Source organism: Heterostelium album (genome assembly GCF_000004825.1).
Source record: "Heterostelium album PN500 unplaced genomic scaffold PPL_scaffold8, whole genome shotgun sequence".
NCBI classification, from domain to species: Eukaryota; Evosea; class Eumycetozoa; order Acytosteliales; family Acytosteliaceae; genus Heterostelium; species Heterostelium album.
In genome coordinates this window covers 603032-618936 of record NW_008805070.1, presented here as the reverse complement: position 1 = coordinate 618936, position 15905 = coordinate 603032, and the positions used below count along the sequence as shown (strand labels likewise).

Here is a 15905-nt window from a genome sequence, read left to right as displayed (position 1 = left end):
TTCTAAAATACATCCTCTATCAACAATATATGAATACTAAAACACTATTAATAGATTAATTTTTGTTAAAATTTTTAAGCTTTGATTCAAGCCTAACTCTCTCTGAAACAATTCTTTGATTTCTTTTTATCATAAATGTTGTTGCATATACAGCTGATGCAAAGAAAACTGATCCAAAAACAGTTCCAACAATGATTTTCCATTTAATAATATTCTTTCGTTCAGAATTACAATTGTTCTTGTCAGGATTTGGATGCAACAACAGAGAGAAATCAGGATCTAAGATCATATTCTTTTCAAAATATGGAATTGATGTGATCAATTTAACCGAAGAATTGTTTGAATTGGTATAAAAGAAGTGATTGATAGTTCTTGGTATTGAGTCCAGATATCCAAATTTGTTTAATTTTCCGTAGATTTCAGATTGGGAATTTTCAATTAAGATAGTAACAAAGTCACCAGTATCCAAAATGTTATAATTCGATTCTAAACATTCGTTCAATTCAAATTGGGGAATTGAAACAATCTCCAAAGTATTCAATCTACTTTTGAAATTCCAATTTTCAATTTTCAATTGATACTTGATGTTTCCATATTTGATTTGAATCGGTTTAATGAAATCCACAATTATATAATCAATGGTTGATGTTGATGAATTTGATCGAACATATTGAGAGAATTTGATTTCAAAAGAATCCAATTGTAGAATTTTTGATTTCAATTTATAGTTCCATTCATTATATTGAACAATACTGTTATCAATGGGATTAATAATTTCATATGATTTTGTTTCTCTTATCCAATCCAAATTTGAAATAAAAAATGATGAAACTATAGAATTCTCTTGACTGACTTCTCTGATTTCATCAAAATTAAGAGAGAAATGTGAAATTCCAGTAGTAGACATATTCATTGATGGTTGATTAGGATTTGTATAAATAATAGGCTCATTATTCAAAGATTGACAAGTCAGACCACTAAAGCCACGTTTACAATGACATTCTCCTTTTATACATTCACCATTATTAGAGCAATTTGAACTACAACCTTTGATTTCTATTAAAAATTATTAGTATATTGAATTGATAGAGAATTAATATTTAGAAACATTTACCATTTTCAAGAGTTTGAAAAGTAGAAACTTGATGAACTGGTACGAAAAGATAATTCATACAAGTTACTCTAATATAATAAGAGTAGTTAGGAATAAGATGTTTGAAATTACATTGTAGATTTTCGGGATTAGATAGATTATTGCTTGAAATATTTGAACAAATAATCGACCATTCAAAACCATTCATAGAAATCGATGATCATAAAAAGAAGAATTTGGTTTTCCACCTATTGATTCATCCCATCGAATTGAAATCGAATCTTTAGATATATTATATCTAAATGGTATATTTTCAATTGCTTTAAGAATATTAGTAAAAATAACAAACATATTTAAAAATTTTATCTTACAAGGATAATAATCAATCATTTCCAAGATTGACCTTCTAGTTCCAAACTTATCTGATATAGTAAAAATGATAGGTTCATTTGTTTTTCCTTTATTATAAAATATTGTAGTTCTGTATCTTAAAAAATAATCTTCTTCACCAACAGAAAATCTATATGATTGTGAGTCACCACCTTCTCCAGAGAGATAAATATAAACAAGATCTTGATCATAGATTTTCTTGATAATAGGTTTTTTAAGTAATGAATATATTCGAAACAAACTTGTTGATTTTTTTGTTTCTTCATTGTATCTTGCGAGAACAGTAATGTTATGAACAACTGAATCATTTAAATTTTGAAGAGCGACATTTGGAAAAGTGTCACCATCTCTAGGAACAACATAAGGATATCCATTTAGAATAATTGAATAATGTCTATCTCCAAGATAACTTGGTATTGAATCAAAAGAAACTCTAGCAAAATTTGGACCTGAAAAAACCAATAATGCTGGAGGTTCAAAATCTGAACTAAAGGAAATAGGTTGAAAATATAATTTTGTACTATTAAAACCATCATAACTTGCCCAAAATGAAATGTAATAGAGTGTATTATTGTGAAGAGGAATTATCATCTGAGTATTGGAGTCGTATAACTCCACTAGATTTGAATTATTGATTGAAATGTAAACTTTGGAGTCATTAGGTAGAGGTGAATATTCTCTTCCAAACACATGAAAAACAACATAATACTTTATGTTTTCCACATAACTTGAGAAGTTATTATAGATTGAAAATATAGGATCTAAGAGGAAAAGAGGCTCTGAGTTATACAATTGAATAATAGTTTCATTGATTTTCACATAGATAGCAAGTGTTGAAGCACTAAGACCAATGATATTACCAGAATAGAAATTTTGAATAGAAAATGTAGTTGAAGAAATATAATACTTGTGAGTAGTATTAACGATGAGATCATATGAATTGAGAGGACCACTTATCTCAATCGAAAAGTCGTAAGAAGAAGTTCTTGGCTGTATTTGAATGTTTTTAAGAATTGGTACTTCAATATTTAATTCGATATTCCACCTGTAAGAAGAATTTACAGTATTGACCAATTGAACCCAAATTGATACATTTTTCGAAATTGAACTTTCATATTGAATATTTAAAATACAATTTTGAGTATTTCTACAAAGGGTATTGTTTAAATATCCAATATCATAGATGGAACTTTGATCGAATGAATTGGTTATTGAGTAAATGTTTATTGTTTTCCAATCCAATATTTCGTATAAAACATTGAAATGAATTGGTCTAAAATTGATAATTCCCAATTCCGATTCTATAAATTGACATGTGTTAAAGTAATAGTTTACAGTCAATTGGTAGTCTGAACAACTATTTGGATTTGTGTCATATGAATACATATCCAATAGGGGAACAATTATTAAATGGTTTTCTCTATTCATTGAAATTTCCCAATTACATGAATTCAACAATTCCATTGATACCCTACCAATTGTATAATTTGAGTTAAATGTACAATTTGATAATACTGGTAAAACTTCAAAATATACATTATGTTTGAATTGTGGAATATGTGGTGATGTTGATATTTCTCCATATAATCCAAATTCATCTGCATTTTCCAATGATAGTGGAATCTCCCTTATTAGTAAATTTCCATCCTTACAATTAGCATTTGGATATAAAAAAGAAAAAATGTATGTACTATTGCTATTATTATCTAAAGTCATCTTGAAAGATGTATTGTTGTTTCCTGTAGTATAGCAAACATCAATAAGAAATGAATTCATTCTAATGCTCTCTAAACTTCCATCTGGATTTAATTGATGAGTAATAATCCATTGGTAAGCCAATGATGAACTTGTAAAAATTGAGATAAAACAAAATAAAATTAAATATATAAACTTCATCTTGAGAAAAGCTAAAAAAAAATAAACTAAACTAATTTGATTAAATGACCTTCAGGTATTTATTAATACTGGAATTGAAGGATTTTTTTTTGTTTATAAAATAATTCTAATCTAAATCTTCTAAAATCTTCCTTGAAAATTGGGTCACCTCAATATATTTTTACTTGTTTATTTAATAGATGTCAAATCCAACTTAAAATTATAAAACAATACCATTTTGGGTTAGCCCTTGCCACCTACATCCAGAAGGGTGGATTTTTTTTTTAATTTTATCAACACAAACACAGTGTTTGTTCCTTTTTTTTGATGTACCACCCACTGTTTCAAAAAAAATTGATGTACTTTTAACTCTATTTTTAAAACCATTAATAATAATTGAATGTGTGATATACTTTTCTTTTTTAGATCTAAAATAAATACAGATTTTATTGTGGTAAATCACCATTGAAATTTGCAACACACAGTGCCATAGATGCTATCGCCGCGACACATTGATCCATTTCAGTGGGGTTTACCTTGTCGAGAGCATCACCTTCACTGTGGTGGAACCAGAAATATTGAGTCGTGTTTACTACCAAATTTGCACCTGGGATTTTACCGTCAACCACCAAGAATGAATTATCGGTTCCGGATTCACCGGCACTTACAGAGTTGGCACCGAGCGTCATCAGTGAGTCATCGGCAAGTTGTTGCAACGCTTTGATTGTCTCTGGCGAGGCACCGTCAACTGTGAATCCAAGTGGTGTAGTTGGACCGTTGTCTGTCTCGATCGAGAAGAAAGTCTCGTTAAGATGTGCCTGTGCATAGGCAGCACCACCAGCGGCACCATTCTCCTCGTTTGTCCAGGCAACCACACGAATGGTTCTCTTTGGCTGCAGACCGAGTACTTTAATCAAACGAACCGCTTCCCAGGCAATCATGACACCGCAACCATCGTCAATAGCACCCTGACCTACATCCCAAGAATCGATATGTCCTCCGATAACAACGACCTGCTCGGGATTCTCGGAACCTGTCACCTCACCAAAGACGTTTCTCGACTTGGCCTTGTCGGGCATGGTTTGTGCCTCCATGTAGAGATTGATAGTTACGGTCTGGTTGAAATTAACCAATCCTTGAATGAGATCGGCATCTTCAAGAGTGATGGCAGCAGTTGGAATCTGGGTGACACCGCTTTGGTATGACATCATACCGGTGTGAGGAGTACCCAATGAATAAGGTGTAATCGATCGAACGAGTGCAGCAACTGCATTACATTGCGCAGCGGCAACAGCGCCACCCGATCTGTATCTCACAGTCGACGAGTAATTAGTGAATGGTACATTGAATAAAACAATATTTCCAGCGGCAGCTGCACAACGCGCTTTCAAATCATCGAAACTTGATACTACCATAACCGGTGCTGTAATTCCATCCTTTTGATAATCAATATGTTTAATATAAACATAATAAGTAAAAATGTAACATTATATATTTGTTAAAAAGTTCTGAACAACTTACTGAAGAAGTAGTATTAATAGATCCACCCAAACCAAGAATATTCATTTTCTTATAGTATGGAGATTGTATGGAAGCATGTTCGTTGCCTCTTACCCAGTGTGTTACCATTACGTCTTCGGTCTGTACATTGTCTAGACCGTCGTCAATCATCTTTTGTTTGACCCAATCGATTGCGTTCTCCAATGCATCCGATCCCGACAGTCTGTTACCGAAACGTGTACACATCTCTGTCAGCTTTGCAAATGCCAATGTTCCTTTTGTAGTTGCACTGATCAACTGTGAACTATCGGCTGAGCAATTATCCGATAAAACATCAGGTTTCTTATCTATTGATTGATCATATCATATGATTGATGCAAACAAACATTAATAAACGATAGCTATAACATTATGCTTAGATAAATGAGTATGTTTGTAGAACGAACACCTACAATGTAATATTACAACAGGTATCACTATAGCAGCCAATATAACAAATAATATCAGTCCGATGACAATCAAAATGTTTCTGTTCTTTTTTAATTTCGAACCACTATATATAAAAATATGATAAAGATTAGCAAAGATGAATGTTAAAAGTCTGTTACTTGTGCTGTGTGTGTGTGTGTGCTCTCTAGTAACTAAAAGTAGTCGATAATATATATTATAAAAGATTGTTTGCTTACCAATCTCTAAAGATAGTGAATGAACTACTTTTATTGTTACTGTTGCTGACACTGCTTGGCAGCAAGATGTCACCACCATGCCTGTCATTCTCATTATCTGCAATCGGTGTATACTTGTATTGATCCATAATTTTATATATAGTAATATTATATTATGAAAAAAAAAATCTAAAACAAAAACAAAACACACACAAATTTGGAACTATTATGATCATTTTTTTAAATAAAATATCTTTTTATTTTTTTTAAATGATTCGGAACATTAATAAAATGATTTATTTTCGGTTTTGGATTTTAATTAATCAAATGATTTATCTAAAAACAAATAAGTTTTTTTTAATATATAAATGGTTTCTTACTTTGTTATATTTCCAAAGAATTTTACTATTTTGGTATTCATTTTTTAAATATCAATTTCTAAATACTAAAGTAAATAAATTATTATTTTTTAAAAGTAAATGTTGATTAATCAATTTAAAAAACATGAAACATGTTAACATTAGTGAAAACAATATGAATTCAATTTATAATTATATGTATTAAATTATTAATCACCACCCAAATTTGTAAAATGACATTTAATTAAAACAAAATTTAATTTATTTTTTATAAATAGAAAATCAATATTATAACTTTGTTGTTAGAAAATGATGAACAGAAATTTCAATCTCTATAGGAAATCAAACTTCTTGTGATTGTTTTTATTTATTTTGGAAATCTAAAGCTTTCACCTGCGAATGTAGCGTGACTACCAAGTTCCTCTTCGATTCTCATGAGTTGATTGTATTTGGCTAGTCTCTCGCTTCTACAGGTAGCACCGGTTTTAATCTCTCCAGCTCCAAGACCAACAACAAGATCAGCGATAAAGGTATCTTCAGTCTCACCGCTACGATGACTAACCATGACACCCCAGTGCGCAGATCGCGCAAGTTGGAAAGCCTTGATAGATTCCGAAACCGTTCCAATTTGATTCAATTTCAAAAGCAATGCATTGCACGCTTTCTTCTTGATACCTTCTTGGATTCTCTTTGGATTGGTACACAAGAGATCATCGCCTACCACTTGCAACGATACCGAAGCTGTCAGTTTGGCGTAGGAATCCCAATCGTCTTCGTCGAACGGATCTTCGAAGGAAACTAATGCAGGGTATTTGGAAACCATCTCGCGATACATATCGGCAAGCTTCTCACCAGAGACCACTTGAGATCCATTGTTATTCTTATTCTTGAAATCGAGGTCATACATTCCATTCTTGGTGTGGAACTCCGATGCAGCACTATCGATTCCAATCTTTACTTTTCCAGTATGTCCTGCCTTGTCAATTGCCGACACCAAAAGATCCAAAGCTTCATCGTTACTCTGAATGGGAGGAGCGAATCCACCTTCATCTCCGACATTCACAGCATCGCGACCGTATCTCTCTGCAATCACCGTTTTCAAAGTGTGATAGGTCTCCGATCCCAATCGTAATGCCTCTTTAAAAGTGGTGGCACCAATTGGAATTACCCAAAACTCTTGAATCGCCAATCTATTTCCACCGTGAACACCACCATTAATTACCTATAAATATAATATATGTTATTTAAATTATCTTAAACATTCTACTAAAGAATACTTACATTGAATGCTGGAACTGGAAGAATGAAATCAGTATCATTTCGATTGGAAAGTTGGGCGATATGCTTGTATAGCGGTATTTTCTTGGCGGCTGCACCTGCACGACAAATGGCCATACTTACAGCTAGGATAGCATTGGCGCCGAGTTTTGCTTTGTTCTCAGTTCCATCCAACTTGATCATTAACTGATCCAAACCACTCTGATCGGTTACATCCATTCCAATGATTTTCGGTGCAATAATACTCTTTATGTTGTCCAATGCTTTCAAAACACCTTTACCTCCATATCTTGATTTATCGCCATCTCTCAACTCCACCGCTTCATAATCGCTAGTTGAAACACCGGATGGCACAGCACTTCTAAATCTACCCAACTCTGTGAACAAGTCCACTTCTACAGTTGGATTTCCACGACTATCTAAAATCTCTCTAGCAACAATTGATTTTATAACACTCATTGTTTCTTTTTGCAATGATAGATTATTTGTTATCTCCTTTGATTTAATCTTTCAAAATTTGATTTTAATTTATAAATTATTTTGTGATTGAATAAATAGTTCGCTTAACTGGATAAAAATTATTATTCATTTTATACTATTTATACATATATATAATTAATTTCAAAATAAATAAAATTAAATCTATGGAGTGATCACAGGTAGCTTCATATAGAAATTTAATGATTTTCTTTAGACAAACAACAATGAAAATTTATCGAACATCAGAAACCACATCTAATTTTGTAAGATATATATAAATTTGACAAATAACTAATCAGATAAATGTCAACCAAAATAAACACCCCTCTGTTGGAATATGCTTTTTACAAGTGTTAAAAATATAATTACAATTGTATGAAAATCGAAATTAAAATCAGGTAATAGATTTATATAATTAAATTAACTTACCCAACTGATATTTATAATTTTAACCAAGTTAAAGAGTAATTTTAAATGAGCATGATTAAACTACTTTGATTTATTTTATATTTTTTAATTAATATATCTAGCTAATTTAGTATTGTTTGATTTAAAATATTTAGTTTGTTATATTTTTTTATTAATAAAATATATATATTAGATACAGTTATTTATTTTTTATTTTATTTAAAATAAAATAATAGTAATCATTACAATCGTTAGTAATAAATTATAATGATAGGTATTAATTGCATTGTTAATTTGATCGGTTGTTGTTCCTGTGGTTGGAGTTGTTGTTGAAGTTGTTGGTGTTGAAGTTGTTGGTGTTGAAGTTGTTGGTGTTGAAGTTGTTGTTGTTGTTGTTGCTCCACTATCAGCAGTTGTATTTGTAATTTTAATATTATCATGATAGATTATTCTAGTTGGAACACTTCCTTTTGAAATCTCGGAATCTGGACGATAAAGACCCCATTTACAATATGCGAATTGCGATGTTTCACTATCGGGGACGAATGTCTTTATATTATCAATCTTGTATTTCAACGTAAAATTAGTTTCATTACTCATCTTTGAGTAAACTCTGATATATCCTTTAAGAACGTCAACATTGTACACCTCTACTTTTAAATCGATCCATTGATTTACAACTTTACTGACATCCGCAATGATCTCAGACTGTACACCGCTATCTGGAATTCTCAGAACAATTTGATTTCGTTTGACACCGAGAAACCATGCCGGTCCACTGCTAGTCGATTTACATTGATAGATGATATCGATTGTTGAGGGATCACCGACCTTGTAAATGGTCCAATCCTTTAGGTAAACACTGAATTCGTGACGTCTCTCTGTATTGTTTAAATAGCAACCAGCTGCAACACCTGCAGTAGCACTCTCACTACGCCAATTGCCAGCAGAATAGTAACCGGGATCATCTAGAGTGACTTTGTGTGAGATTGCATACTTTCCAGATCTACTAGTAGTGACAATGGTTGCAGCATCCGAAGCATTAGCATTTGTTGCTAAAAGACCTTTAATTCCAGAATCTAAAGTTCCAGATTCGTAGTCTGCGAATAAAAGTACTTGCTCCGAACTGACAACATCAGCAAAACCAGTCGCTAATACCAAAGTACAAATTAATATACAATAAAAATTAATAATATTATTATTATTTAAATGAGTTTTCAACATGTTGTTATGAAAACTAATAGATTTAACCTATCTATATATAATATTAATATTGAGAATAATGAATATTGAATCTAAATATAGTAAAAAAAATATATATTGATAATAAAATTTTATTATTATTTATTTATTATTATTCTGTCATGACATTTAAATAGGATTGGGTTTTTTTACAACAACATTAGGTTGGGCAATCGACCGATTTTTAAGATTATGTTGACAACAACAAACTTCTTGGGATTTGGATTTTATTTTTTAAGAAAAAATCGTAATTTTGGCATGGTGTGATTGATTGTTGCCTTTCTGTTAAACATAAAAAAAATATCAAGTCTTTATTGATTTATTGATTGTTGGTTGACGCGATGCATTCACATTTTTATGATATAATTAATTAAATCTTACTTTACTTTTAGTTAACCACGATGATCTATATTTACAAAAAAAGTTACAAAAAGGATAGAATAGAATAAAATACAAACAATCAATCAGATCTATTCTGTTGGATATTTATTTAATAAACCCAAATATGTTGTGATGACAAGAAGATAACAATTATAATAATTAATCAATCAGATATTATTTATATTAGTATACTTCTACAACATCATTAGTTTTTGTTTATTATCATAATCCTCCTTCTTTTCACTGCATGATGCTAGTTGTCAAGTTTATTAGCTATTAGATATTTAGTTTATTTAGAATTTAAATTAATATAATATTATATTATATTAATTCCAATTGTCGATTTTGATGTCATTGGGAGCTGGTCTACCTTTACCTTCTTCCACTAGAGAACGAAGACTTAAGAGAAAAGTTGCCCATTTCATGCTGCAATGAGAAGTGAATTCTACGTACTCTCGCCAGTTCAAATTTGCGAATAATACTATGGTGTGTTCACCTTGTTGAGTGAGATTAAACTGGAAATCTGTACCGATCCACTCTTGTGGTCCTTCGAGGCAACGCCAGTGAACTGCTTGATTAGCGATCGATTTAGTCACTTCCATTACCATCTGACCTTGTAACTCACCGGTGAGGGATCTAAAAAAGAAATTGATCTTGCCTCCAACATTGGAATCTCCACTGACCTCTTCAGTCCACCATCCAGAGAGTCCTTTTATTGTAGATAAAGCTTCATATACATTGGAAATATCTGATTTAATACCGATACGATGGTTAATATTGATTGTTTGTGAAATCATTTTATGTTGTATTTGTTTTTTTTTTTTTTATAGAAATAGAATATCAAGATTATATATTTATAACTTGTTTATTTTTAGTAAAAGAAAATGATGAAGCAACTGCAATTTCTAGGAAATCAAACTTTGATGATCATGTTTAAAGATTTTATTTAAGGTTCGCGGTTTTTTTTTTTTTGGTACAAGATTAGAACCTCATATTTAACTTTAAACTTGGACAGCTTAAAATAGAAATGAAAATAACTATTCGAGAATTGTTTTTTTTAATTTAAAAAGTAATTTATTATGCTATTTTAATAAAGTTATATTGTTATGACTAATTTTATAAAAGTGTAATATAAACAAATTAATAATAATCGATTATTATTAATTTTTCTGATTTATAAACAAATCTATCAAAGATCTTGAATGTTTGTTTGTTGGTTTACATGATATAAAAAAAAAAAAGGAAAAAAAATTAATAATACAAAATAAATTGAGTGAGCCCGCCAAAATTTAAATTTTTCTTTCATCTCAATGTCTTCATTTTAATATCTATACCAATAGTAAAATTTAGAAAAATAAATATAAAATATAAAATATATATAGTAGTAGTATTAAATAAATGGATGTTGATACATCTGATAGTAATGGTAGTAACGGTACTGCAACTATCTTAAAAGATAAAGATGATACAACAATGACTGATGTTAACACCAATGATGATCATTCGACATCATCGAAAACAACAACAACAGCATCAGCAACAAAGAAAAGAAAGAAACTCAGCGAGTCAGAGATAAAGGAACGTGAGGATGAGAAACGTAGAAAACAACAAGAGAAAGAAGAGGAAAAGAAAAAGAGAGACGAAGAGAAGAAAAAGAAAGAGGAGGAAAAGAAGAAACGTGACGAGGAGAAGGAATTGGAGAAGAAGAAACGTGATGAGGAAAAGAAATTGAAGGATGAGGAAAAGAAAAAAAAGGATGAGGAGCGTGAATTGGAGAAGAAGAGACGTGACGAAGAGAAGAAACAGAAGGAAGAGGAACGTGAGCAAATGAAGAGACAAAAGGACGACGAGAAGAAACAGAAGGAAGAGGAGCGAAAGAAAAAGGAAGAGGAGAGAGAGCTCGTAAAGAAACAAAAGGAAGAGGAGAAGCGCAAGATGGAGGAAGAGCTCAGTAAGAAGCAGTCGCGTCTCACTCAGTTCTTCAATGTGGTGACACCCGACGCCAAGCCGGTGCGCACAGACGCGTTCATCCAACCCGTCGAACTGGCGCCATTCACTGAGATTCACCAGTTTCAAGTCAGGCCAGACTTTGACCGTGCTGAATTCGAGCAACTCATTGAGAAACAATCGACACCGTTGGAAAGCAAGTTCAATGGCAAGACCTACTTTAGATCGACCAAGTTAAAGTCTAATAAATACAAAATAACGTCGTTGCCTGGCGCTATTATCAATGATGAACTTCTCGCTTCACTCTCGCGGCTCAAGCTGCTCAAGTTCCACGACAGTCGCAGACCGAGCTACTATGGTACCTACTCAAAGCCGACCAAGGTTATCAACGGTCGCAAACCGTTTGCCAAAGACAACAAGCTCTTTGACTACTCGTACGACAGTGGCGATGAATGGGAAGAGGAGGAAGCAGGTCCCGCCGACAATATTTCATCGGATGAGGAATCAGAGGAGGAAGAGGAAGATGAAGAAGAAGATAAGAATTGGATTGAGTCAGACAATGAAATAAACTCTGATCATGAGTCACATCCAGATGTAGCAGTAGTAGTCGGAGAACAACAACAGCAACAACAACAACCTGACATTACATCAAATCAAACAACAACCACCAGAAAAAAGAAAAAAAGAGTAGAAAAGATAAAGAAGAAGAGAATTATCATTATAGATCCTTCTAACGAAGCAACCATGCAAACAGAAAATCTAAACTTATTTAATAGATTTCCAGTTGAATCTTTAGTTGGAGGTAAGTGTTATTTTGTAAAATTATAATCTCATTAATTTATTTCTAATCAATGAAATTGTTGTTGTTGCTTGCAGGATTCCCAATAAGTATATCAAAATTGGTAAAGGAAGAACAGGAGGCATTAAAGTTAAAAGAAAAGAAAGAAAAGAAAGAAATCGATCCAAGATATGTTTTCCCACTTTCATTTTTACCAACTGTTTTAAAGGTAAGATTGATTTGTGTTTAACGCAATAAATTGAGCAATAGTTAACAAATTTATTTATTCAAATGTTATTAGTTTGTTATGGACAACAAAAAGAAATCAGTTAAAACACTTGGTAAATATTTATATGCAGCCAATACCAATGTGATGAAAAAGATAATTATAGAGAAGATTCAAGAGACTTGTTTACAAACCAATGGTGTTTGGTCGGTTAAACCAGAGTTTGAAGATCAATTGAAATTGGATTTAGATGACAATTACATTTTACCAGTGATTCCAGTTAAAGTCAATCCGAACAACAACAACAACACTACATCAACGCCAAACAAAAACAGCAATAATAATAATAATAATTCAACAACATCTACATCGTCATCAAACAATGAACATACACCAAATACCAACAATTCTGAATCATCTTCATTGTCGAAAAAGAAATGCTTCTCACCTAAAAAGAAACCACAAACTCCTGTACAGACAAACTCATTGCTTAGTTATTTTTCAAAAGTTCAATCTCCCATCAAAACAAACACCACGACAACTACTACCAACACTGAAGGATCAGCAACTCCAAACACTACTACCACCTCTTGAGGTAACACCAATCATTTTATTGTTCAAAAGTAAAGATATGATATTGATTTAGTTCAACAATCAATCTTGTTATTAAATATAAAATATATGAATAAATAATTTATTTGAATTTAATCTTTTTTCGATTAAAGGGCACCAATTTTTAATTCTTTTATCTAGCTATCAAAACAATAATGGGAACTCCAATAGCTATAACAATCAGAGTGGAAGGTGCTCCAAATTTAAGATAATTGATAAATCCAATATTATAATGTTGTTTCGCTCTTTCTGCTACAATAAGATTAGCAACACTTCCTACCAAAGCTACAGAGAATAATGTTAATTAATATCATCAAAATTTTGGATCTATTTCACTAATATAATACTTACTAAGATTACCAGCTACTGTTGATATGAAGGCAAGTAGTAACCAAGTGAATGGTGGTGCATTTGCTTCGATGAGATGCGGTGAAAGTGCAAGAACCAATGGTACATTACTGAATACATTACAACTAATTAAAACCAGGATGGTAAATACAAAAATCTTTAGGGGGTTTCCGTCCAGTGGAATCCAAGGACTAATACCACGCCATGCCCACTTTGAAAACTCTCTATCGAAACCATCGACCAAGATAAATAGACCACCGAAAAACACTAACAATTCCCAATCTACCATTTTAATCTGTTCCGAAACATCTTTACGATCGATCAACATGAGAATTGAGACTCCTAACATTACAGTGAATCCCATGTGTAGGCCAACACAGAATCCAATCAATACCAGTAATAATACAACACCTGATCTATAATAATGGATCATCTTTAATATACCTATCAGTTTCTCTCTGTTTAGTAAAAACTGTTGTTCGTTTGTTCGCTGACTAGCTATTCCGTGCTGCTGATTTGATTCCTCCACCAATAAAACTTCATCCATATTTACATCATCTTTAAATTCATGCAAATCGGCTGCTTGATTACCATTAATTATTATTCCATTTGATACTTCCTCTGATCTACCATCATCCACAATGTCTTCTTTGGCATCACCAGGAGCGATATTTATCGTTGATTCCATTTCAATTGAGTTTGGATCGGAAGCTTCTTGTCCTTGGATTCTATCTGATTCCAATAGACCATCTTCCTTTGTTAGAATGGTTGTGCTATTATTGTTAAGTGGATACTGCCTCAGTTGTTTATGAAAGTACAATAGCAGTAGTGATGTGTTTGCAATCACTCCAAGTATGCTAGATACCACAGAGACCTTAAAGAACGTTAGGAATTCAACACCGGAAGCAGTGGCAATAATCATATTCTGGGGATTTCCAACGGGAAGTGCAGCACTTCCAATATTCGCACTGGTAGCCACTGCCAGCAGATAAGGGAGATACGGTAGATTCGATGCTTTACATGCATATATTACGATGGGTGTCATCGTGAGACAAACGGTATCATTCGTCAGAATGGCACTGGTAACTGCACACACCACACACACTCTTACCATCAGCATCGATGCCGACGAACAACGAAACATCAGCCATCTCGATATACTCGACCAGATATCGGCAGATTCCATTTGATGGCTCAACAACATCATTCCCATTAGAAGAACGATCGTATCCCAATTGACAACAGATCCCAACTGTTCTGGTGGTACAATTCCCAACATTATCATTAAAGTCTAAATTAATTATATCATTTCAGCAAGATCTATAGATTAATATCCATCGATAGTTATAAATAAAAAAATATATCTACTTACGGAACCAACTAGAGCTACACCAGCTCGTCCTATAGGCATTACATTAATTTTCTTAAAACATATTAAAAGGAGGCAAATAAGAAAGATTGGACCAGAAACAAAAGGTTTAACTGAATCGCCTAATTCTATAACTTTCATTACTATATATTAATTAAATACTACATAAAAATCAAGTGTTATTCACCAAACACTCAATAATGTGATATATATATCTCGTGATGATTTAATTAAATCATCAACCGTCACATTTCTTTTAAAAAAATTTAAAAAATTTTTAAAAAAAATCAATTGATTTTAACAAAAAATTTTAATTTTTATTTTAAAAATTATTTATAAAGGGTTGGATAGTCATATAACTGATGATCGATTTGGTTATAATAAAAAAAATATAATTGGATTAATTGGATCCCAATTATATGTTGCTGAAATATATATACATTTTGATTGTCTTTTTTTTTTTGTTATTTAGAGTTGGTAGTGCTCAAATATTCCTTTAACAAATCTGCTGGACTCTTTTTGGTGACAAAAGGGGATGGCTGACTAATATTTGTAGTATTGTTATTTGGGGCTTCAACTTTCGACATTTTGATCTATTATATTATTTATTGGTATTTAATTTACAAAACTAAATATAATAAAAAATAAATGGTTAGAAACTTTTTCTTTATAAATATATTCAAATTATAATTGTTTTTTATACCAATGAACAAATAATTATGATTATGATAATATTTAAAAAATATAATGTTGATTTGAATTGGAGTTTAATTGATTAAATAATCGATATTTAAATGGTGGAGAAGAGTGGAAGTTGGTTATCAACAAATCACAAAAAATAATTTAAATCAAAATAATATTAGTAAAGAGGTACAATATATATATAAAGATGGAGATGAATACATTAGGTAAAAGAGAACAATATTTATATATATTACACAAGTCAGATTTATT

General features: G+C 31.7%; 5 protein-coding genes across 5 annotated transcripts; 1 reads left to right on the top strand and 4 right to left on the bottom strand.

Moving 5' to 3' along the window:
- Window positions 1–55: 55 nt before the first annotated feature.
- PPL_07878 (peptidase M28 domain-containing protein) lies at window positions 56–5672 on the bottom strand (the record flags this gene model as incomplete). Its single annotated transcript, XM_020578712.1, has 8 exons — window positions 56–1056; window positions 1115–1257; window positions 1443–3390; window positions 3620–3786; window positions 3842–4794; window positions 4880–5205; window positions 5311–5411; window positions 5545–5672. 8 exons carry the CDS (start codon window positions 5670–5672, stop codon window positions 56–58), a joined length of 4767 nt encoding a protein of 1588 aa, XP_020431581.1.
- A 577-nt stretch (window positions 5673–6249) lies between these two features.
- On the bottom strand, window positions 6250–9272 carry enoB (phosphopyruvate hydratase; the record flags this gene model as incomplete). Its single annotated transcript, XM_020578711.1, has 3 exons — window positions 6250–7104; window positions 7164–7667; window positions 8295–9272. The coding sequence occupies 3 exons, from the start codon at window positions 9270–9272 to the stop codon at window positions 6250–6252; spliced, it is 2337 nt and encodes a 778-aa protein (XP_020431580.1).
- A 725-nt stretch (window positions 9273–9997) lies between these two features.
- On the bottom strand, window positions 9998–10468 carry PPL_07876 (SRPBCC family protein; the record flags this gene model as incomplete). Its single annotated transcript, XM_020578710.1, has 1 exon — window positions 9998–10468. The coding sequence occupies one exon, from the start codon at window positions 10466–10468 to the stop codon at window positions 9998–10000; it is 471 nt and encodes a 156-aa protein (XP_020431579.1).
- Window positions 10469–11069: 601 nt separating this feature from the next.
- On the top strand, window positions 11070–13216 carry PPL_07875 (RLF2 family protein; the record flags this gene model as incomplete). The annotated part of the gene is made up of 3 exons (XM_020578709.1): window positions 11070–12420; window positions 12495–12625; window positions 12698–13216. The coding sequence occupies 3 exons, from the start codon at window positions 11070–11072 to the stop codon at window positions 13214–13216; spliced, it is 2001 nt and encodes a 666-aa protein (XP_020431578.1).
- A 110-nt stretch (window positions 13217–13326) lies between these two features.
- Window positions 13327–15538, bottom strand: arsB (arsenite transport subunit B; the record flags this gene model as incomplete). The annotated part of the gene is made up of 7 exons (XM_020578708.1): window positions 13327–13331; window positions 13586–14336; window positions 14448–14596; window positions 14694–14873; window positions 14951–15094; window positions 15146–15204; window positions 15453–15538. The coding sequence occupies 7 exons, from the start codon at window positions 15536–15538 to the stop codon at window positions 13327–13329; spliced, it is 1374 nt and encodes a 457-aa protein (XP_020431577.1).
- Between the last annotated feature and the right edge of the window lie 367 nt (window positions 15539–15905).